The sequence below is a fragment of the Fringilla coelebs genome, assembly GCF_963513975.1.
Source record: "Fringilla coelebs genome assembly, chromosome: Z".
Taxonomy (NCBI): Eukaryota; Metazoa; Chordata; class Aves; order Passeriformes; family Fringillidae; genus Fringilla; species Fringilla coelebs.
The window spans coordinates 44,832,602-44,856,752 of NC_140031.1; the positions used below are offsets into that span (position 1 = coordinate 44,832,602).

Consider the following 24,151-nt stretch of genomic DNA (forward strand, 5'->3'; position numbering starts at 1 on the left):
AATCAAAGAGACTCAGCCTACATCCTCAGCTTGATGTCAAGCCCTAGTTAGAAAAACCAAACAATCAAGAATTTAGTTTCCTGAGCCAGCCTTGACTTTCCTAAATAACTCTTATCTGAAGTAGATAAAAAGAAGAGCTTTAAAATTCATTACCACTGATGGCATGGCACTCTTGCTGCCAGGTGGAATAAGCACACGGAGGTCTGGTTTACGGTTGTTCATTCCCAAATTCATTGGAGGTGGAGATTTTGCTTGCATATTCTTGTTCAAGTTGCCAGGTGAGACCAGCAGACCTGGTGAATTGCGGGGGTTTCCATATCCATTTCCTGTTAAGGTAAAAACAATAGGAAAAAAAAAAGAGAGAGAGAGAAGTTCGATGAAGTCCACTGTATCTTTCAAGCCCTTCTAAAACTGTGAAATCAAAAACTCATGGTAGATATCTGGGTCATTTATCTTTATAGGAAAATACAACATGTGCTATATTTGGAATAATATGGTCTTCAAATGCTTTCTGTCATGGCTGATGACATCTTTATGATGTCCTGAAATTAACTCAATGATACTATTTTTTTTACAGCACTGTGGTATATAGCACAATATACTGAGCCCTTGTAGCAGCCAACATCTGACATTTGCCTTACAAGAATCAGGAAAGTCAGATAATTTAAGGGCATAAAAACTGTCAAAGCTATTTAATATTTTCTTGTCATCTATAGAAGATTGTGTCTTTTCTGACTCAGCCCTTTGCAGGTCATAATTTCATGTTTTTTTTTTTTTTTTTCCTTTTAAAAGGGATGAGTATAGCAAGGCTATAATTTCCACAAAAGTTGGCAGGAGGACCAGAAGGATTCATAAATTCTTTTGGCTCTTTTTCACTACACTTCTTGGACCTGGTTCTGTAAACACTAAAATCAATGGAAGCAATATCATAACTTTATTGGAAAATGCCACCATATCTTTCATCTTCTTCTCTCTTATGCAGGCTCCAGGAGCAATTCTGACAAGCAAATGTTTCCTTTATCTTTTCTTGAAAAGAATATTCTCTCACCTCATTGCATTGACAGCCTTGTGTCCATAAAGTTAATGACCTATTAATTCCACTATTTCGTTCACCTGATTTCACCTCTTACCCACATAAAATCTAGGGAAAAGGGGACTTTTTAGGGTAACCTTGAAATTCTGTCAACACAATCTCAGGAGAGGTACAGAAACTGTACAGTCATAGAGAGGGAATAGCGTAAAAATTAATATGGAAAGAGAAATACCAAAGAAACAAATCCTACAGAAGACTTTCTGTTCATGAGCTGCAACACACAGCTTAGAATTTGTGTGAGAAGATGAACTAGTCAGTGTGGCAGAGCCCTCTGGGAACTCCAGAAACCTGGAACTCCAAATTTTCTTTGTTTTCCCAAAGTCAGTGAAGACCACAGTATCTCACCCCATCCTCCCCAGTGTGAAATAATGTTTATAGCCCTAAAGAACATAAAAGGATTATGGAACTAAATTTGATAATGTCTATGAGGTGGGCATAAAAATGACAGTCCATGACAGCAATTTGCTCCTCTTGTCAGGATAATGAAGATTTTCAAGTTTTTAATCCTCAAGTGCATCAGCCACTTGTATTTACCAAATCAGAAAATTAATGGAAATAAAATTTGTGAAAGGCTATTAAACATAAAAACACCACTTCAGGCTTTGGTAGATTCTGAACTGTGAACACTAGTATTATGGCACAGGAAAATTATCAAAAACTGCTTGAATTCTGTACTTCTCTGATACCTTCAATAGCTGGTCTAGTCTGCCTTGTTTTTTTCTCACAATTTCTATAATCATGATCTCTAAGCCTTTGCAATATGTTGAAAATTTAAGAGCACTTCTAATATTCTGTATTAAAATGACTTTGGAGATTTTACACTAAAATATTTTTCATAGATAATCTTGTTGTTTATTTCCTTAATAATATCATCCAGTCAGGAAAACAAAATGAGTTCTGAAATGTATTTTAGACTTTCCAAGCAAATTCAGCAGAGTCCTTTCAAAGGTTTTTAATTTTGTACCAGTAGTTTTTTTTTCTCCAAATGAACAATTGTCCCCAACATAAATGAGCTATCTATTATGCTCTAATTAATGCTATGTGTTACTACAGGTGGTGAAATCAGAAGGGGCTTTTAAAATATACAACAGTATTTTCTACCAGAAACCACACTGCATTTTAAAAAAGTTCATCTTTTACAAATTGAATTCTGAAAATTGAGCCATGAAGTGATCAACAGAGGAAACTGAAGCAAAAGTAGGGTTTCTCTGGTGTCAGTTTCATACAGGAGGTATTTTACCAGCAGGATGTAAAACTGTCTATGAAATCTGTCATATGACAAGGATTTGCTCAGAGAGTGGCAATGGAACTGTTTGAAGCAGCACTGATTTTTTTTCAGTTCTACAATATACGACCAAAGATATAAAGCAAAATGGATTCCACTGTACTCTATATGTTTCTAGTTGTGATTTTTAGAGAATAAATCACCTTACAGGAAAGAACTCCCATTTCCTACATAAGATTTACTATATATATATAAAATATATACTATTAAGAAATAGTGCTTAGGGGAAAGAGTATTTCTATATAAATCTTTATTCTTCAGAAACATTCATCTGACCTTTACTGATGTGAAATAGTTTGAACAGTTATTGCATTTATATTTTAAAAACATAAAATTCTTTTAAAGAACTGCTGCAATAATTTCTTTGCTAGCAGATTACTGCTGTTCATGGCATATTATGACTGCTATTTTTGAAGCCATATAATAACAGTTCTTCTTTCCAGTCACCAAACTTATTCTTTTGTTATAGTGAGGATTCAGGAATGTAAGACTTTGGACCTTAAAACAATAGTACAGAAACCCATTATTTGGAAATCAATGACGAATGCATGCATGTGGTTTAAAGATAAGAAGAGACTGCATGGAAACCAGTTCTTTAAACTGTATCCTGTTAATTCAGGAGGGCTGTGGCCTGCTCTAAGGCAGCTGTCCCACCTTCAGATAAATCCATCAAAGAGAATGGCCTCATTTATACTCAGAGGCAAAAAAAATGCATAAGACTTTTAATGTACAAATTAATTCTTCCTTCCTGCTATACTTTAAAACTGCACTCTGCCTGCACAATTATCAATTTAAATGTGACCATAGGCAGAACATCTCATTCTGCTATCCACCTGAAAGCACAAAAATAATATGTTGTATATGTTGTATATGAATGGATTTCCTGATTATAGATTATAGGAAAATGAAAACCAGATGGGTTTTAGAGCAAGTTTGCTTTACACTTTTATTTGGTTAAAAGCCATATTTTTTAATGGACTAGAACATTTTTAAACATTACAAATAGATTCTATAAGGCATAATGAAAACAATGAAAATAGAAACAGTGGATGCACAAATTTTAAAGGATGTATGTCAGAATTTGTAAATTTACATCATTTTTAATTCAACAAGTTTTCAGAAAAAAATATTGTTCCTTGTATTGTTTGTTACACTGACTTGTAAGAGTAAAAGTATTTTATGCAGAAAAGAGCTTGTTTCTAGACAAGCTAGTGGAGCAGCATGTGTCATGAAATGCAGTGCCAGATCCAAGAGGCATCAGCTTTCAGGACCCTCAGGACTCAGGACAGGCATGAAATAAAGACATTTTCTAATTTGCAATGCTGCCTTCTATTTTCTGAATTTGAACATGAATATGTATTGCAGTGTGCAACAGAAGACAGTGTTGTGTCTTAGTGAGCAAGAATGCAGACAGAAAAAACAGTGAAAACCCTGTCTCATTTAAAGAAAGCATAAAATTCCCCCACACTTCACTTGGAAAGGGATTTTATCTAAAGAACACAAATTAGTCTTCAGGAACATTTGAAGCTTCTTGTAATAAAGGAAGTCAATCATGCCTGTCTTTAAGCTCTCATTTACAAAGAACCAGGTTGTATGATTCACTTAACTGTTCATTACATGTGAACTTAGGGCTCTTTCCTTTTCAAACCTTTCAAGCTGTCTTTTAATAAATACAAATATTGAGACATTGCTACTAGAGAATAACTAAATGTATTGCTAAGTCAACACTTACACAACTGGTAGAAGCCTAATAAAGGCCAAATTTTTACAGATTTACATTGAAGTCTACTGAGAGTGGGCTTGCATGGACCTCCTCTTTGGTAAGAGGTACCATGAGTTAGCTGAAGACAGACACATCCAACCTTTGTATATGACACTAACTGCAAGATTTTAGAATTTTTTTTTATATGAACAGCAGCATCTCACCTTTCAGGCTTATTCTCAAAGTTTCATTGATGTGACTTTTGTGTGTTATTGTTACTTAGAATTAGAGTTGGAAAGGCCCGTGTTGACTGCCTACACAGATATGAAATTTAGTAGATAAACTATTTCCTTCAGACTATGTATTAGACCTTGTCAAACAAGTTTTAGAATTCTTCCAGCTTTGACAAAATCTCCTACCTGTAGGTACGTCCCTTAGAACAATGAAGGAAAAAAAGTATCTATCTATCTATCTATCTATCTATCTATCTATCTATCTATCTATCTATCTATCTATCCATCCATCCATCCATCCATCCATCCATCCATCCATCCATCCATCTATCCATCCATCCTATCATGTATTCATCTCTAGGTATATCGATATATATTCTTATATGGAGAAAACCTTGGAAGAGGAACACTTAAAGGTGTAATACAAGTAGAAGGAAAACCAGAGCAGTTACATTTTTAATTTCTTATCCCACTCCATGGTTTTAAGTCACCCTGCCAATTTATGAATGAATTCTAATTGTTTGGATTTGGCTCTACTGCATCACAAAGTCTGTTTTGAATGACTGTGTGTCCTTTCTTTTGTGCTGTGAGATTCCTTGGACAGGAAGTATTGTTTACTTCTGCACCACATTTTGCCCAGTCTTTGGGCTAGGAGTCTGTGGATTGTTGCACTCATCAAGTAATAAGGGACAGGCAACAATTTATCATGCTCTCTGTGGCAAAGCCAGTTACAGTCTTAGTAATAGGTTGCCCATAACCTGGGGTTTGAGAAATATTTCTCCAAGCTCATTTGTTTATTTACATATTTCACACTTGTAGTCCAAGAATTACCTTCTCTTGACTATACCAAGCATGATTTCAGGGTAGAATGAAGAATATTTATGTAATATTTCAATTTCTTTAAAAAAATAAAATTTGTTTGTTTATTTATATTTATAGTTCCAGAAGTCTTTAATGCAGCTAGATGTCTTTGATACCATTGCTTATTTTTGGTACTGCTGGTCAGCTTAATTGGGCAGATTGCACATCTTTTTACTGAACCACTCTTTGAGGATATACCGTCCAGATAGCCTCTACCCTGAGGGAATATAACTTAAAAATTGTTACTATTATACATATTGCCATGTAGCTTGAAATACTAGTAGAATATATAATACTTTCACCTACAGTCAGTACACCACCTAGAAAAGGAAAAAGAGAATAAAAGCACTAGAAAATTATGATACTGCCTAGCACTTCAGGACCTTAGCCTTTAGAAGATGAGAAGGCAATTGTTGTCCTGTGCCTAATTTCCAGAAGGAAATGGCTTGCTGCTGATTCAGAGGTAAACACAGGATTTGGTTATTAAAAAACATGGGATAAATTTTTCAAAATGCAATGCTGATCTATTCAGTTTCTAATGCTTTTTAATAACAGGTTTAAAGGTTGTTTGAAGATGTTAGATTGAAAGACAGCAAGTGCTTACTTCCTCTGACAGAATTTGTAGAGCCCCAAGAACTTTTGAATAACTTTCTCCTTTAAGATAGGGGCAGTGCAGAAATCGAATAGAGAAACAAACATATTCCAGAAATAAACAGTTGAAGTAAGTATACATTTTATTATACCTGTCATGGATTTAAAACTTGAGATGGAAATTTTCCTTTGATTTTAGTATTTACGGTTGTTTTAAGTCTATACAAATGCTGTTGATTTAAATCAGCTCATTCCATTTAAAGGAAAACTTTATTGCAAAATACAAAATATCTTTCTCTGAAAGCCATACAAAAAGAAAAATAGAAACCAGTCTAAAAGGAGAACTCATTTTGAAAATGAAAAGTTCAAAGTAGAGACACAACGAAAGATATCTCCCAATACTGTTCTATTTTAAAACTTTAAAACTATTTTAAAATATTTAGTTTTCTATCAAACTTTCAACATAAACAATAAGCCACTGAAGAAAAAAATCAGTTCAGATAATTGACAGTACTAAAACTTCACAGACACTTATTTGTGTTCAAATTGCCTTTAGAGGTTTTGTTAAAGACTACAGTCTGTTAAAATGAAAAGAACTTCACATAGTCTATTAAGTAAACAGGTAGACATATCACTTAGCCTTCATATTAGTTATGCAGTAAACTAAAATGGATTTAGAGCATGTCTATTAGGGTCCAAAAAGTTCTTGTTCTGTCTTTCAATAAAAACCTCTGTTTTGAGAGAACAGTGCCAAAGATATTGCTGTATTTATAATTTAGCAATGATATGAAATGTGAAGATCACTCCAATTTTGTGGGCAGTTGCTATTGTCACATGATAGAAACTACTCAATCAGTGTTTGGTTGAGAACAAATTTACTGTTACAAATCTGAGACAACCTTGGTTTACCTTAAAAATACTGTACATGGTAATTAGTTGTGTAATGTAATAAAGAAGAAGTCAGCTTTCTAAGTTCTATTTATGTCTTGGGTTAACTCCCAAGGTAAATTGTGGATGATTCCAGGGTTACTACTTGAAATAATCCAAACCAATGAAAAAACATACTTCTTTAAACACTGTCTTAAATAATAATTTTCCATTTCTGATATTGCAATAATAATGTAATTTATTTTGGTGCAATTTGTTGAAGTAGTGCAGAAACTGAGGTCTGGTGCTAGTAAAAAAAGGTAGTTTCATTTTATAGTGGCAGAAATGAAACTGTTTAGACTCTTTTTTTTGGAGTATATTATTTTGAAGATATGCTAATTTTTTCACATTGTGGAAAAATGCAAACTCAAAAGGTTCTAATTTGGCCAGAAATATGAACTGAAATATGATCATGCTACCAGCTTCTCAGATGCCAGATAGAAGAAAACACACAGGTTTTTGTTTCTTGTGAAAAATGTTGAAAAAAGAGAACTTTGAATGTTTATTCTTCTTCACCTTAAAGAAAGATAACTGTCCAAAATAGCGCCGTTGTGGAATGATACAACTAAGACAGAGGATTCAACCTTATAGTGACCTTTCCATCTTCCTTCAGCCCTTTATCTAATAATTCCTACTGTTCTGCTTTAAAGAGATTTAGAAAACATTTCTTTAATGATGTTCAAAGCTTTTATTTTCCAATAAAGAACAAAGACTATTCCTGTAATTAAATATTTATGATGTAGTCTTAGAAATGTTCCTCATATATATGCCCCTCAAATAAATTGCTTACTCCAGAATTGCATTGCTTGAGGGCTTTAATGCAAGTCCTTAATTTTTGGTTAAGAATAATCAAACCATTGTCTTCCTATGCTTACGTATGTTTTTAATATATTTCAAAAAACCCCCCATATTTAGAAAAAATATAAATTTTCAACCGGTGTAGCGATACACAGATTTTATTAAGAGCAAGGATTATTAACAGAAACGCACATGCAGATGAATTTTTGTTTTAGTACTCCCGTGTTTTAAAATAAAACACTGCCTTCTTTACTAACTGCTTTTCAGCGCTTTTTTAAAGGAATGGCAGACCAGTAACGAGGTGATGATATTTCTAAATGAGCCAGAAGAGGGAGCCCCTTAATAGGGAGATCAATTCCTATGTCAGTCCCTCTGCCGCTGTTCCTGAAGTTCTGCTCAAGCTTAAAAGTAAGATGAAATGCGAACACTGCAGAATGAATATTTCTTTAGCTCTGTTTCAGAGGTTAACAGGAGACAATGAACAAAACTATAATTTTCTGTCAAGACTTTTTTTTTTTTTTGAGGACAAAGGAGATTGATAGTGAAGTTTCCATGGTCTGCCTTCCCAACTCTAAAATTAACACAAAACGACTCCCTAAAGCTTTAGTATGTGTTTAAACTGCCTTTCTGGTACAGTGCTCTGCAGCTCTAATTGTACTGTGAATGCATCGCACAAATATCTGTGACTCATCTATAAAAGGGGAACGGAGATCCCTAATTCAGGCTGAGAAAAGACAAGGGAGAAACACCCAAACACCCTAACTATTATATCCAAAATTTCTTTATAAGTGATTTTAACAGACAATATTGGAATTGCCATTTATATCAGCCTTCATATATGGCGCACAAAACGGGTCTTCCAAATATTTTTCCATACAATTCTCCCTGAGAGCAGTTACCCCAGCAAAATATCATGCTTTACCACTCAGTTGTTTTCTGTGAACATACGTGTTCTCAAACTGCAAAAGTAATTTTTCATTATCTTTTGTAATCTGTATTTGTCATAAAGCAACATTGCTGATATTGCTAACAAATCAGTGAGTTTACGGAGCAGAGAGGACTACTCTGACAGCATTGCTTTGATAACACAGACTTCAAGTACAGTTCTTGGTAGTTCTAAGGGAGCAGGACTAAATGGCTTATCTTTTTCTCTGCCTGGGTATTTTGAAAATCTTTTATCTGTTGTGTATAAAAGCAGTCAAGCAAATACATATGACAAAGCTTAAGTTAATTACTAATTATTTAAGTAAATGCTAACAGATTTTGCTGACTAGCAATGGTCTAAAGAGCAGGGGTTTGAAATACAGTTTACACACATTACATTACAGTGCATTGAAGTACAACGAGCAACTTACTATTGAAATCTTTATTCAAGATTAAATGAAGTCCCAATTCCACTCAAGACAATGGCAAACTTTTCCAGGATGCAAAAGGGATCAAAGTTGCTCACACTCACTCCACCAGGAGTTTTTCTTGAACAAGGTAAAGCAATATACCCAAAACTTTTTCTGGAAAGGCTAATCTGAAGGAAACCAGACATTTGTTTCTGTGGAATTTATTGAGGTGCAAGATTTTTGATGCTACTAGAAATCAAGCCTGTTTATACTAATAAGAGAAGCACAAATATCAGTGAATGCTCCACAACCCAGCTGAGGGAGGGAATTAAAAATTTCTAGTGGATTTTTACTATCCCCTCTCCAAAAGGGAGCTATTTTAGAACTCAGCTTTTGAAGTAAGTCTTTTATTCACTTGGAAAAATAAATATAAATTTTTTTTCTCTTTACCTGCACTGGTGCCTGCACCGGTTGTGAGGTCCCCACCCATCAGGCCACCTAGGGGTTTGAAATGAAATATAAATGAGCAAAATAAAATACAACAATCAAACGTTCAAAATATTTTCTATGTCTTCAATCAGCCTGCTGTAATACCCATCATTTCTTTCCTCTGACTCCAACACACAGTTGAATCAGACCCATAATAATAAAATCTTGATGTTTAATGTTACCTGTATAAGACACTTGCCTTTCAAAGACAAACAGAATATGGAGTACTCATAATTTCCTTATTTTAGTTTCATGCTTCCACAGCATATGAAAAATTGTGTTTTAAAGTTATGTATAGTACTCCATTTGAAAACTAGCTTTAGTTGAATGCTAGTCAGAAAAGTAAAGGATTGGGAGGAAGAGGCTGAAGATTCCTGGAGAAGAATGTAACTTAGAATAAATACATATACATAGTTTTTAATTTCCTCAGCCTTTCACAGATATTCACACTAAGGATTTTTAAACCTTCTCTTTGCACTTGGAGACCTCAAATGACTCTTTGAACCTGGTATACTTAAAGATCTTGATGTTGCTGGAGGTAGACAGATAGAAACAACCTAATCCCCACTTACCTTCATCAGAGATGAGCTCTCGTCATCACCAGAACCAAGCGCAATCCTTGCTATGTAAAACACCGAAGTACAGAGCTCAACTAACTTTGACCATCAAGGAACTTGTGAATGAATAAATAAAAATAAATTCTTCATTTAACATGTAGACTGATTATTGAAGTAGTAAGTGTACTAATTTACTTCAATTTTTTTGCATTGGCTACATTTTCTTCCCTGCTTTATGTTATGAGTACTTGCATGAATTAAGTAGATAAGCTGCCTTTTTATGAAAAAGCATGCTGTCTGCCCTTCTGTCCTTTATTGACTTCACCGATTTCCTTCAATCTTAGTCAGTAGTCAATATTCAGTATTCAGGGTCTCGTGGTTTTTTTTTCTGTTTGTTTGGGTTTTTTGTTTGTTTGGTTTTTTGGGGTTTTTTTTTTTTGTCTCTAGATTTTTCAACACAGCAATTTGGACAAGCTAACAAGCTCTAATGACTTTTAAAAAGAGAGTTCTTTTTTCTTGGAGTACAATTTAAAGTGACCCAAGGCATGCAAGGAGCTGAGAGTAGAGCATTTGAAGGAATGGGATTGAACAGAGCCTACCTGTGTTACCTGCACTTGGAGGCCGATGTGTCACACCAGGAGACATGCTATTCCTTTGCAAAGAAGGATGAGCCAATGGTAAAAGGTTGGGGTTTCCCAGTGAGCTGACTGGATTACTGTATACCAAACTGTTGTGGTTGGACACTGGGATAGAAACTGGCATCTCAAAGTTTGGTGGTGGAACAGCCTGTACAAGCAAAAATGAAAAACAAATACGAGAATAGTACAAAATTGAAACAGCCTTTAAACACAGTTACTCTGTATTTAGTTCAAATATTTTTTACTTTGTGGTTAAAATATTTGTGCTTACCCCTTTCCCCTAAGACTCAAGAGAAGAGTATCAAAATAATTACCAAGTCTTTTAAATATGATTTTTCAAATAATGATTCCATCTTCCTTTAATGCAGCTTGCACATTTATTTTATAAGATCTGGATTTTTTCATTTTTTCTACTTTTTTTTTGTTTAAAGCAAACCCCTGCCTAATGCAGCATAATTTTCTATTTCTTTCATTCTTTGAAGTCCCACTTGTCATCTTAATCTAGTGTTACAGATTACTGCAAGATCAAAGTTATATGACAATGGTGACTTCACTGCATAGAAAAAAACTGGAAGGGATAGAGTGCAAAAGGGAGGGCTCTAATTTCAGCTTGTGTTGCTTTAGCAACCAGAATCACCCCAAGTCACATAAAAGACACCAATGCAGTAAATAATTTTTTTAATGAATATCTATCTTAGCTTGGAAGGGCTTAAAAAAAGTGAAGTTCTACTCAAGGACATCTAACAAATACAGGAAATTTAGATACACACTAGTCTTTGTGGGCTATGTCTTGTGGGATGGAGGTGGTATTTAGTGATGCCTTTTCAATATCCTACTTTCCTACCTAAAGGCAAGATCTCCTGAGCCACTTCTCTTTGCAAGAATGCTTTAAAAAAAAAATTCAAATAATGTACCACACTAACAGAGATTGTGAGGAGATGCATATCTCATTATTCTCCTAGGAAGCTCAGTTCAGGTTTCCTTGGCTGGTAGTTTGTTGGTTGGGGTTCCTTGGGTAGCAGTTGCTTGAATTTCTAAAAAAGTTACAACTACATTAGAAATCCATCTTTAATTTATTTGTTTTAAAAAATATTTTTTTGCCTTTTTGATTAGAAAAACTTTCCAGAATTACCTGGCAGAATTTTAAGTATTCAATATGTGAATACAAGCCAAGTATCCCTCAATTTGCAAGTTTTCTAACATTTATAATCTTATAAGCTTAAAGAAAGAGCTTAAACACATCAAAAAAATTCTTTAAAGTAGACTGGTAACATATTACAAGGGAGGAAATTAAAGGTTTTAATTTTATTGTTGGCAGCTGATAGTACTGGTATATCTTCAAGGAACTAGGAGGAGAGATGGACATATCAACTACTTGTCAGGCAACCGAGGCACCCTGACCTTGTGCCACCCATGTCTCTTTGGCTAGAGCTGTTGGCTATGCCCTCTGTATTACAGCACTATCCAACAAATTACAGTTATCTCTTAAGGTTGGGGTTTTTTTCTTTATTGGTCCTCTCTAGGGACGGAGAAAATTTTACTCTAAATATAGAGGAATTATTTTGCTTAACCACTGAAACAAAGAGCAAGATTTTCAGGGTATGATGTTAAGAATACTTTACACAAATGCCTTTCAACTATATAGAAGTGTTAATTTAGCTCTGATACCCTCTCCTTTTTTTAGAGATGGCCATAGTAACAGTAGTTGAGTAGATGCTGGCATTGCTCCCCATCCTAGGGGTACAAGGGCATTTGCTTCCCTTTGCTGAGAAGCTGAAATGCACTCCAAGGGCTGTATTTTTCATGGAGCTGATTAATTTAAGTGGAGGTAGGAAAGGAAGGTGAGGTGTTTTGAGAATCCACATGTTCTACATTCAATCTACAGATGTAAGAATCTACATGTAATCTGCACCCTTATGACTCAGGTCTAAGCTCCTTGGAAATAGGGTCACATAACATAATCTGAAACATTTGCTCAGCTTGAAGGTATGTTTCGAAGCAAGTAATTCTTTTTATTGTCCACAGAAGGGTCCAAAACGTTCCTAAATCCCATGTTAGTCAGAAGCACATGACTGTTTATGGCGTTCAAAGTCAGTGCTTGACCTCTCAGTGTTTCAGTCCCAATTACAGCCTGATGTGAGACATGAAGAAGCCGACATGGAGTTTCTGATTATCACAACATCCAGGGATGTATGGAGCTGTCTCTAGCTAGTGGCTTTGAGTCTGTGGACCTGCCTGCTTAAGTACCAGTCCATGTTGCATTGACTGTCACTGCCAAGGGAACACTTTGCATAAGGCTTTCATCACCCTGTGTCACAAGACCTATGAAGTCTGTCTTCTGAGTCTAGGTAGAGACTATTATTGCCTCTATTTTCTTAATATCTTTTTCTAATCTAAATTTCTGTTATCTAAACTTAAATACCTATACGAATGCAAAACTGAAGGTCTTGCCAGAATTCTAAAAGCTTGTTTGCTTTAGTCACTATGTTCTTCTTTCCATGTACAAACCAAACTGTTCAATATTCTTCTTTTTCTACATTTGTACAAAAGAGCTCCAATCTCGGTAGCTCTTCGGGTTGCCAGTCTCCCTAGTCATGTGAAACTGCTACTTAGTTTTAATTTGGTAATTTAAAAAATATTTTTTTAAGTTGTTGAATTATTTAATTTCTGTACTAATAGTCTAGTTTTTGCCATTTTGCCCACTATCTGGAACAATTACGTCTGTTTACAGAGCACTTCATAGGAAATTTTATAAGGGCAAAGTTAGTTTTCTCTCTGCTTTTCAGCACAATATACTATATCTGAAATACAGTAGTTTTTATTTCTTCTTCACCGCAGTCAAAAGTTAAGAGAGAGAAGTTTGACTAGATAAATATCAGTACTGAACACTACATTTGTAGGTACAATTTTCTCTGTTTGTCTAACTTTATTAGTGTTACAAATTCCTCACAAAGAACTGCAATGTCCTGCAGAGTCCCTAGTCATTCCTGGTGGTAAGGCATGGGTCATATTGATTCCATTTCAGCCTGATGGACATTAAAGTTTCTGATGCACTTGTGTAATATCTATATTAGCAGGAGCTAGGGAGGAACTGAGGCCATCTGAGGCCACAGGGCAGTTCATGTCCATACCATTAAGCTTTTTCAATCTCAAAAATATCATGAATACCTGTAGACTGACATCTGGGAATTGTTCCTGACCTGGACTAACAAACAAGCAAAAAGAAGAAATTGTCTGGAAGAATGTTATTTGGCATCAAAAGGTGTCAAAAACGTGATGGGGACTGTTCAAAAAATTTCTGTTCACTTCAGAGATAAGCATACTTCATACTGCTTTAGTATTTTTTTTGCTTTTTTTGCTAATTCTAATATAGACAAAATCTATACTGTCATGTGGATAAAGTTTGCCACATTTTTCCTATTTTTCCCACTCCCTTTGTCTTTTCTCCTTTGGACACTACTGCCAAAGAGGGCAGATCACTCACCAGAGACGATACTGCCAGTGTACAGCACACAATGTTAGATGCTCACTCCAAAAGCTATGGTACGTGTTGCCAAACAAAGCATTGGACACTCAACCCCCTTGGAACTTAATGGGCCAAACATTCTGTGTTAAGTATGGTTTTACCCCCCCCCATTCAGCCAGGCCTTCATTTACTTAGAGACAGAGATACTTATAGCTTCCTTCTAGTAGGCTATTTTTGTCTCCTCTGCTTTCATCATTCTTATAAAACTTACAAATAAGTGTCTAATTTTTTTCAGATGGTTTAGAACAATATGAATACTTATCCCCAGAAAATTATCTGAGGAAACATTATTGGGCTTAGCTATTAGGAGCAAAAGCCAACATTATTTTTATTTGGCAACAACTTTATTATGTTACAAAACCAGGCAGAGGCAATGCATTGTTTTATATATTCTGTAAGTAGTCATTTAGAGACTTGACTCAGTGACTATATTATTAATTTTGCTCTCTTCTCCCCACTTTTGATAATCACAACTAAATGAATATATCTTCCCTGACTTAGTTGTTCTGATTTGTCCAGTTAAGGCTATTACTGTATACAATGCATAATATTGATATATAAAACCAGAGAGTTACAAATTTCCGTTATGTATAAGTTATGATCTCAATATTGCCCATTACATCTCGGCTTATGCCAAGAGAAGGAGTTCCTGTTGCATTACCAGAGAATATCTATGGTTTCTTCCTATTGTGGTAAACAGCTTAATGGAGGACAGAGGCCCTGAGCTCAGCTTGTGATGCAGTCAGAGAATGGCTATTCTGTCTCATATGAAAAAATGCTAACATTTTGCTGTTCTATATCTCTGAAGCCTCTCTGAGGTAATTGCACAAAAAGATTAATACACTGCACCTCAGAACCTCCTGAAAGATAGGAAGTTATACCCTAAATCACCAATTAATTCCTGAAGTAGGACTATATTTGATGTCAAAAAGTTATATTTCATGAAAGCAACTGGAGTAAAATTCCATTAATTTTGGGAAAACAAAACTGATATACCATGCTCAGACTAACTGTCTGGTTTCCAAATCTTATATATTTCCTCAGTTTACAGAAAAGACTGTTTTGCAAATGCTTGTGGAGGTAAAGATAGAACTCATTACTATGAGAATGATTTTTTTCCCATGGTTTTTTTTTAATGTCTTAAGATTTCAGATGATTATAATATGACCTGTCTTGTTAGGAAAGAAAAGAAACAGGTAGCATGAGTTTAATAGATGTTCTGAAGGATCATTCCAAATATATTTTTGAAGCAGAAAAGTAGCTTGATGAAAATTCTGTCAGTTTGATTTGAAAAAGCCAAAAGTCATCCTTGAAAGAGAAACAGCATGAAAGAATGACAATTGGTGAGATTTTGATGTGAAAAAGGGTTAAGCAGTCTGGTTTATAACAGTCTCCCTAAATACTGCAGTCATCATTTGTCAAGCTGAGTTGCATCCTGAGAAACCAAATTAATAGTGACAGCTTGAGAGCTTTTTTGTTCTGAGAAAAATGGCTTTCCAAAAGAAGCAAATAAAAGGAAGGTTAAAAAAAAATTGGATAGATCTGTATTCCTCCCTGAGATTCTACATACCTGTTGCGTACCTTAACCAGTCATTTTTATCAAATTTGGTGCTTTTCTAGTCCCTGGGAAAGTATTATTTAGCGTCCTTATATTTTTCCAAAATGTTTTTGGCCTGATGAAAGAATTTCTTCAAATTTTAATTACCTTGAGTGAAAAATCCTTCTGCTGAGACTTAATAGAAAGAACACTTAGAGCACTTGAGATAGAATCTAAGCCTCCTTAAGAAGTATCCTCATCTTAGTTATCAGTTTTTGTTTATGTAATTGACTAACAGTACAGAAGACACTGTGCATTCTGGGTATCCAGACAACATTTTTGGTAGATAACTATGTAACATTTGTATGGGAATGACAAATGAACACATACGAATTATCTCTTATTCTTTTTTAGAAATAAGAAGTTACCTATGCAAATTCAAATGCTTCTTTGGATCTATGCAAATATTTGGTTTCCTACTTTGTTTTCCACAGACACTTGGAAAACCAATCAAATATAACCTCCAAACCTCCTATCATCTTAAAAAATGTAATATTAAACATAATGACAAATAATTCATCCTTTGTATGTCTCGTGCAAAACAAATAGGACATGCAGAGTTATTTCTCTTAGATATCTGGCAAGGCATATGACTGATTGTTAGAAATTTTGACTTGGTTAAAACAAAATTTAGCTCATGTTAAAGCATTAAAGTAATGCTGCTGAGGTCAAAGCAAATTCTCTGATAAAGCTATAAAATCACCCCAACACACAAACATGTCTGAGACCTGCCATTAGGCTCTCATGCAGTCTGTTTCTCTGCAGCGAACAAGAAGCTGTAACCCTTCAGTGCTGCAACTGAATTTAGCAGAGACAATGGAGAATTGAAATTACACATACTAAACACACTAATTACTATATATAAAGCAATTTCAGCTTTACATTGCTTTTTCTATATATTGCCACAGAAAGTATTCTGTCAATTTGTTAGCCTGTCCACAAAGAAAGATTTCCACTGTTATTTTTAACGTATATTTTGGGCAAGTGGTGTAGTAAAATACTTCTGTAAATTAAGTGAAAATAGTTCATATACATATATTTCACTTCCTTCCATAGGTTTCACCCATAATAGGCTTTGCCTGTGTGTCAGAGTTAGAGACTTGACAGAAAAATATGCTGTGTGAAATTTTCTCACCACAGTGTTTAGTTATGTATTTGGCTATTAAAGCCTCTTTCTAGCTGAATTTATTTCCTTAAGAAGCCAGAACTGAAAGGGTTATGGTTTGTTACTGCGGCAGTTATCAGCAGACAGCCATCTAACCTTTGATACTTACAGGTATTTTATGGCTCTTGATCATATTATCAAATTCTTCATTAATTTTTTTGTATTTTTCTTCAGTGCGTGGGGTGAGAGCATAAGAGGAGTCAGGATCAGGGCTTTCACAAGCTTTGTTTTCTTTCTTGTGCAATGCCTGCCAGATTCAGAGAAATATCAGAAAGTAAAAAAAATGAAAAGGAGCTCAGAGTACTTACACATAATCTTTGCCTGCTGATCATTAGATCAATATCTTCATTAAGTTTCCTGTACTTGTCCTCAGACTCAGGGCTGTGACCTACTGAATCGTCTGCATCAGGGTCTGGACTGTCACAGCCATTAAGTCCTTTCTTTCTTAATGTCTGAAATACATAATTTGGGAAGTTCAATCCTTGACATGGGCTGCAAGAAAGACTCAGCAGTGTTAAAGAAACAGAAACTGCTCATCATAGAAAAGTGTTCAATTATGCTTTAAGGAAAGAAAGTGACTAATGAACCACCACACTGATGTGTGGTTTCCAGTAATGAGTGAGGAATATGCAAGATCTCTTTCTTCTGAAGCTGGTACCAATCAATAAAGAATGAATCTAGCAACTAACAAAAAGTTAGTGCCTATGCTAGTATCTCCCCTGCTTCATGATTCCCATATCCCACAGCATTAAGGGTTTAAGCTAAACACAGAATGCAATTTATTTTAATATAAACCAAAATTAATATATTTATCTATACTGTTTACCGTGGAATACACTGATATTCTTACTTTCTTTTAAGAAAGATGCAGGAGGAGCAAATGGAAAAAGAATTGAACCTGCAACAACTTTAGGAGTCCATAATAGAATATGAGAAGAACGTGTGGACTCGTCAAGAACAAGCAGTAGTACGTAAAGCAAATATATTCACAGTTTCTCATATTTAGCTTCAAGAATGAGTCACTCAAAAACTCTTCAAAGTCTACTTGGCTGTCTACAAATTTTTAAATTAGCTTGCAGTCCACTCTGTGTTGAAACCTGGCTAAGCACTCTCAATTACAATGAAAATATCACATATTTCTTCTGTTACTTAATGGCTAATGTACACTGTCTGTCAGTGTGGGATACTCCAGTATCATTTTGCCATCTCAGAAGGGTTGTGTATCAGCTTTTTGTTCCTTCAGGAATAGTACATTTCATAATTTTTTTTTATGATGATGGTGAGCTTACTACTGTTACTTCCCCTAAATATTATAATGTCATGCCTTGTTCTCATACTATGGAAAAACCCCTGAACCTTCCATTTTCATCTACTAAACAAAGTGATGGTGATCTGCTCTACAAGATCTGAGCCTTCTGATCTCCCATTGCAGATCTCTGAAAAAGATTTAGGCATTTGTGAAAGGCTGGCTCAATGCAGACCTTTCTTTTCAAACTTCATATCTATAAAGATGCAAGTCAAATCCATGACCTACTTCTTTAACACCAACAAAATTATAATCCATTGGAATAAAAACTTGAGATGCTAAAACAACCTGAATGATTCCCTAGCCTTTTTACATTCTCCTTGCTCTTTCATCTTTTAAATGTTAAATGTTCAGTTAGCAGAACAGACATAATCATACATGATATCTACTGCTAGCAGCTTGAAACAATCCAATTAGCAAGAAGGTTTTGCAATCAGCTGCTGTTTAATAGATTTAATAGACACAACAAGATATAGTGTAAGCAAAATGCCTCATTGCAATCTCAACTAGCATTTTTCTCTTCACATAAGCATAAAACAGTTGTCCTCTGAATATATAAAATATTCTGTTTCAAGCTTAGATCAAGCTGTCCCAACAAGAAACCAAGATCAGCATACTTGGGACCATTTCCAGAGCTCATATGATACACCGATGGAGTCCTGCTGATTCCTATGGAGTCCCTGAGGACAGATGTGGATGTGAGCTGGACTAAATGGCTTCTTCAACTTCAGGCTTTGAGATAGCAGACAAAAAGAAATATGAAAAGAGAAGACCTGGAGGAATGCTTTGAATGCTTTCAATCTTTTCCCCTCCCATCATTCGCAAATCCTTGTCTGCTGAATTCACAAGACGGTCTGTGAGAAGCAGATGCATCTTACCCTCAGCATACTTACAATACCCTAAAGTTTTGCAAATGATTACTTAGCACTCAGTTGCTACTGTGGTTTGTAGAGGTTCGGGGATGCAGCACACCTTTCAGATGCTCAAAAGAATAAAGGCAATGTGAGCCAACATATGTCTTGCAACAGTCTCCAAACAGACTGCATTCCCTCCTATTGTAGAAGTATTTTTACTATATGTTTATTTTTCATTATTTTCATATTTATTTTTTCATTATTTTCATACCTATTGTAGAGGTATTTTTACTAGATATTTATTTTTTCATTATTTTCATACCTTTAGAAAGCAGGTTGCTTGCCACACCAGGCAGAAAAAAAGCAAGCTCTATTTTCACTAGAAAAGCCAAGGATGAAATTTGATAAATTGTGTCAATATTCTACCCAAAATTAACTTTAGCCCTAAAGAGAAGAGGCAAACCTTTCCCTTGCAAAAAACCCACCAGTCTTGTGTTTTTGGCTGGCACCTTGGTTGATGATGCAAATCAAGCTCAGTAATGCAGACCACTTGCTCCCTGCCCCTCACACGTCAAAAAAATTCAAATCAAATCAAATCAAACAAACACAGACACAAACCCTTAACTGACATCTAGAAAACACTACAGAAATCCCAAACAAAAACAAGAATGTATTTCAATGAGATGGGTTAAGGCTAGGCAACAGGAATTTCCACGTATTATTTCCACTAAGAGGCACGCCTCCTAGCTTTGTGATTGCTGGAACTAATGCCTAGTTCCCTGTGAATTTCATTTTGGGGTAAAGTGCGATGTGCAGAGAAGATCTCCTGCGGAGGGGTTTCTGGGGATTTCTCTTCTCAGTACCCATTCTTTTGCGGACTCTTTGCTGCTTCTGTTTGTCACAACTCAGGTTGAAATGCTGCCTTCAGCTGAGAGTCTTTCTGGGAGTAATTTGTGGTTCTCTTTTCTTGCACAAGAACATGCAATTTTCCTGAAACTTGTTGGAATTTCACTGTCTTGGAGACCTCTCCCTTTGTACTGGATTTGCTTGGCAATGAATAAAAAATGGAGTTGTAAGGGACAGATTGCTTGATTACACAGGGACAGGAACACACAGGCTCACATCAAAGTCTTCCTCTGGAGAGGAGAGCAGGCTGGAAGTGCTTAAACTCTGCACTAAGGTAATGAGTTGTATCAAGGGCAGAAATAATGACCCTGAACATATTAGGATTATCTCTGCCTCCTCAACATGCAGGCTACACTTTTTCCTTATCTCATTATGTTGTTTGTTATTTTACTTTCCTCCATGTCATTAACTATCACATTAAACCTCTCCTTTTTTTTTCCTTGATTTTTTCCATTATTGGTGTGCTTCAACACAACACAAGTTTGTACAGTACAGGTAAAAGTGATGCTGACCAGTGTCAGACTGATTAACCCTTTTTCACAAGCTCTTTGGACTTTGCATCAAGATTTCCTCCTCTCCTCTATTTAGTGTCACCTCTTGAAAGAAGATGATGGTTCTGGAGCCTTTGACAGTCTTACAGTCATTTAGAAACAATTTTTCTTATGATGCTGAGTTTTCATAGACTCTTACAAACCCTAGAACAGACCTATCTCATCCTCCTGGAGATTAGCTATCTTCCAAAGATTTCATGACTATTCTGGGAATTTTTAAAAGGATAAAATAACACAAATGTATAGTGCATTGCACTCTGGCTAGATTTCAACTGAAATCTAAGGCAGATTTCAGTTATTTTTAAGGAAAAAAAGGGTATTTTTCAACTATGGAAGCCCACTTCTTCCAAGCAATTAAACAAGTAATTATATTGGACTCCAATAACCTGAAATTAGCCAAGGCATATGAAAAACAAAATGGTTAAAGGAAAACAAACTTTGGCTGAAATGTGCTGTGCCAGCAATTAGCCTAAATCCTACTTTGTAAATCTCGGAGGAAAAATGCTAATATAGTGACATGCTGACTGCTGCAAAATGAACGATAAACAGCTATTTGTTTTCATTTCATGCAAAACTTATCATCGTTATGGAAGCTCAAAAGAAAATATAGCAGTAACGCCCAGGTCTGATTTTATCAAGGCAATGAAAATCATTGTAATTTTGAAGACTTTTGAGGAGAAAAAGCCTTTAATTTTCCTAATCTGGTTTCTGTTTCTGCAGTTTTATCCTCCAGATTTTTTTTGGTGTTTTTTAGCATTTCTTCAACAGAATGAGTGGAGAAGGTTAGAAATTATTTTATTTATTTCCATCTTGTCATTTAGTTTGTTCATCTTTCTTTTTAATTGGTTTATCTGCCATGGAACTGTAGCAGCAGCTCTCTGACCAGACAGAGAAGCGCAACTTTCCCAGGCATCACTTTGGGAAAAGTCTGTGAGAAGATCAGAGAAAAGAATGAGAAACAATTCTTATCTTAACTTACTACACCTAGTATTGTAAACTTGTAAAATATATTGCAGAAATTAACTGATAGTAATAGTAACTATATCATAACTATCCAAAAAAAGATGTTTCTTAATAAATAATCTTAATAAATACATAATAATACTCAACCTTTCATAAATACATAGAACCTATATAATTTATTACCCGGTCCTGGCCTGTTGCAATGACATGGAACTGCTTCTCATAGCACTCCAGTGCTTGGAAATGCTCACAGTATAGATGCCAAATTAAATACTAGGTCAGTTGATGAGGTTCCCAAAAGATTCAGACCAGCCCAATATGTTCCTTTTTGATATCCTCTGCAAAAAGGACCTAACAAGGTTAGGTTAACCACTATCTTCATTTGTGTGATGAAAAGTGTGATCTCACTGGGTCTCCTTCTGTAATCAAATTTTACAGTATGGAAAAATTCAGAACGAAATGTCTATTTCTAAAAATTCCCATATCTTTTATGTTGTCTAGAAACCACCACAATGATCTTTAACTGACAGACCCACTAGTGCTAATCAACAGAGTTGCAATTTAGTAAATTGTATTTCACTGTCAGAAAAGGACCCTTATGTGCTCTCCAGTTTCACTAGTGCTTTCTTTCCTGTATCTGGATGGAATAAATCTTTTAGACACCAATTATAAATGTTTTTTTCTCTTTTCTTTTTGCTGGAGCTACATATTTACATGGTAAGGCAGACAATAGGCAATTTCAAGGGAATTATAGGCTACAATTTTCAACTGCTTTATCTTTTATAGTCATTCTATGATTCCAAAGAACCCAACCAAATTTATGGAGGTCCCTCAAAAGAGCAGAAAATATTTAGACATGGGCCTGATTCATTTAAGCACCAGTTTGTTCTTCGTGCAACAGAAAAATTTAAGTTAGAAAGTGTTGCATGAAGAAAACCTCGTCTCCCCCTCCCCCTCCCCCTCTCCCTACCCCTCCCCCTCCCCCTCCCCCTCCCTCTCCCTCTCCCCTCTCCCTCTCCCTCTCCCTCTCCCTTTCCCTCTCCCTTTCCCTCTCACTCTCCCCTCCTTCTCTTTTATGATGAAATTTTAGGAAGAAATTGCATGATACAATGTATGATGCAATCAAGTAATGAAAGGTTCTACTGAAATGAAAAACTCAGAGGAAGAGATTTGTTGCTATGGGAACTACCCATCTGAATTTCTTAACTTACATGTAACTAATGTCTCAAATTTTATGTTTCATTAACACAAAGTTCTTAAATTCTTACATTTAATAATGGACATAAACTAGTATGCTGGTACTAATGTACTTTAATTGTATATTTAGGAGAATCACATAAAATATTATTACAATTACATTATCTAACAAACTCCATGCACAAAAAAATGTATAGCAGTAATACAGAAAAATGGAACAGTTCTTACCTCTTTTTCAAAAATCATAAAATGCTTTTGTGGTTTGTGTTCCTTTTGAAACAAGCTGCAGAGCTTATATAAAGCTGAACTTTTATAACCCCATGCTAATATTTTCGATACTACTTTACTGAAGTTTCAAATAAAAAAATTCCATTATCTGGTACCGTACATCTGTCTTCTTCAAAAAAATACACATAAATGTGCTTTTCACAACATTACACCAAACCCTCTGCTTGGATTTGCCTTTCATTTACACACGCCAAGTGATTCTCACCACCCTCAAATACCTGCTCTAATCACACTTGAGAAACCAAACAAACACAGACACCCTTTGTCAGTAACACCTGCCTCTCTCTGCTTACAAATGATCGAAGAGTGGATTTGACAGTACACAGTACATGTGTACTGCAAACTCATCAGGGCATGAGATCTCTACCAGATTAGAGTTCAGTCTACCCTCTTTCACTCATACACTTGTTGTGTGCTAAGGCATGTCTGCAATATTTTGCAGTGTCACTACAAAGAAAATCTGGTTTTTTAAAAGGGCACTAGGATAGTGAGATTTTTACTTCTTTGTTACCGATAGCTCTGCTACCTAACTTGGGTATGGGGGAGCTTAGGAAGGCAGGCAGCTGGTGCAGCCGCAGAGCCCCCAAGACTTGTCTGTGTTGATCTTGCAGCCTGGAGCAGACTGCTCAGCATCGCCACATCTCCTGCTGCCTGTTTACATTCCTCTCATCAATATCAGAGAGCACACCTTGCTGCGCTGCTCTGCCTACATCTCCCTTCTGGAGAGATGATGAGGCTGGAGATGGGAAGATTCCAGAGGTTTGTGTGCTTTCTAAAAGAGAGAATGCAAAATCCCTTTCTTAAATGCTCAATCTTGCCAACTTGCAGGTGCTTTTCTGTTAAGTATTGACTTAAATTACACTGGGCAACTTTGTCTTTTAAAGTATAAAGAGCGTACATCAGATTCAGAGTTCTCACAGCAGCTAAACTAAACCACATATATTTTTGTGATTTTCTCTGAAAAAAACACATGAGGACTCCAGCATTAAACCTTTATATTAAAATTTATATTAAAATTTCTGCAAATGCATGCTGAAGAATTTGGTCTGCTCAGCTGGTGAAGAGCAGACTGAGGTGAGACCTCATTGCAGTCTACAACTCCCTTATGAGGGGAAGAAGAGGGACAGTCATGATCTCTGTGGTGCACAGTGACAGGACTCAAGTAACTGGCCTGAAGGGATGTCATGGGAAGCTTGGTTTAGATATTAGGAAAAGATTCTTCACACAGAGAGTGGCTGGGCATGGGAAGAGACTCCTCAGGCAAGTAGTCACAGCGCCAAGCCTGTCAGA

The 24,151-nt window shown here is 35.7% G+C and overlaps 1 protein-coding gene across 6 annotated transcripts in view; it reads right to left on the reverse strand.

The window, feature by feature from the left end:
- MEF2C (myocyte enhancer factor 2C) overlaps positions 1-24,151 on the reverse strand; it is a 114,104-nt gene that overhangs the window by 13,487 nt on the left and 76,466 nt on the right. For 5 of the 6 annotated variants that reach the window (XM_084225063.1, XM_084225065.1, XM_084225061.1 and 2 more), the window contains exons 4-7: positions 17,105-17,248; positions 10,470-10,656; positions 9,275-9,322; positions 154-326 (exon numbers count right to left, since the gene is read on the reverse strand). In XM_084225063.1, the coding sequence (XP_084081189.1) occupies positions 154-326; positions 9,275-9,322; positions 10,470-10,656; positions 17,105-17,248 (552 nt within the window). Of the gene's footprint in view, positions 1-153; positions 327-9,274; positions 9,323-10,469; positions 10,657-16,905; positions 17,044-17,104; positions 17,249-24,151 lie in introns of all 6 variants that reach the window. The other variant, XM_084225066.1, reaches the window with a different exon arrangement.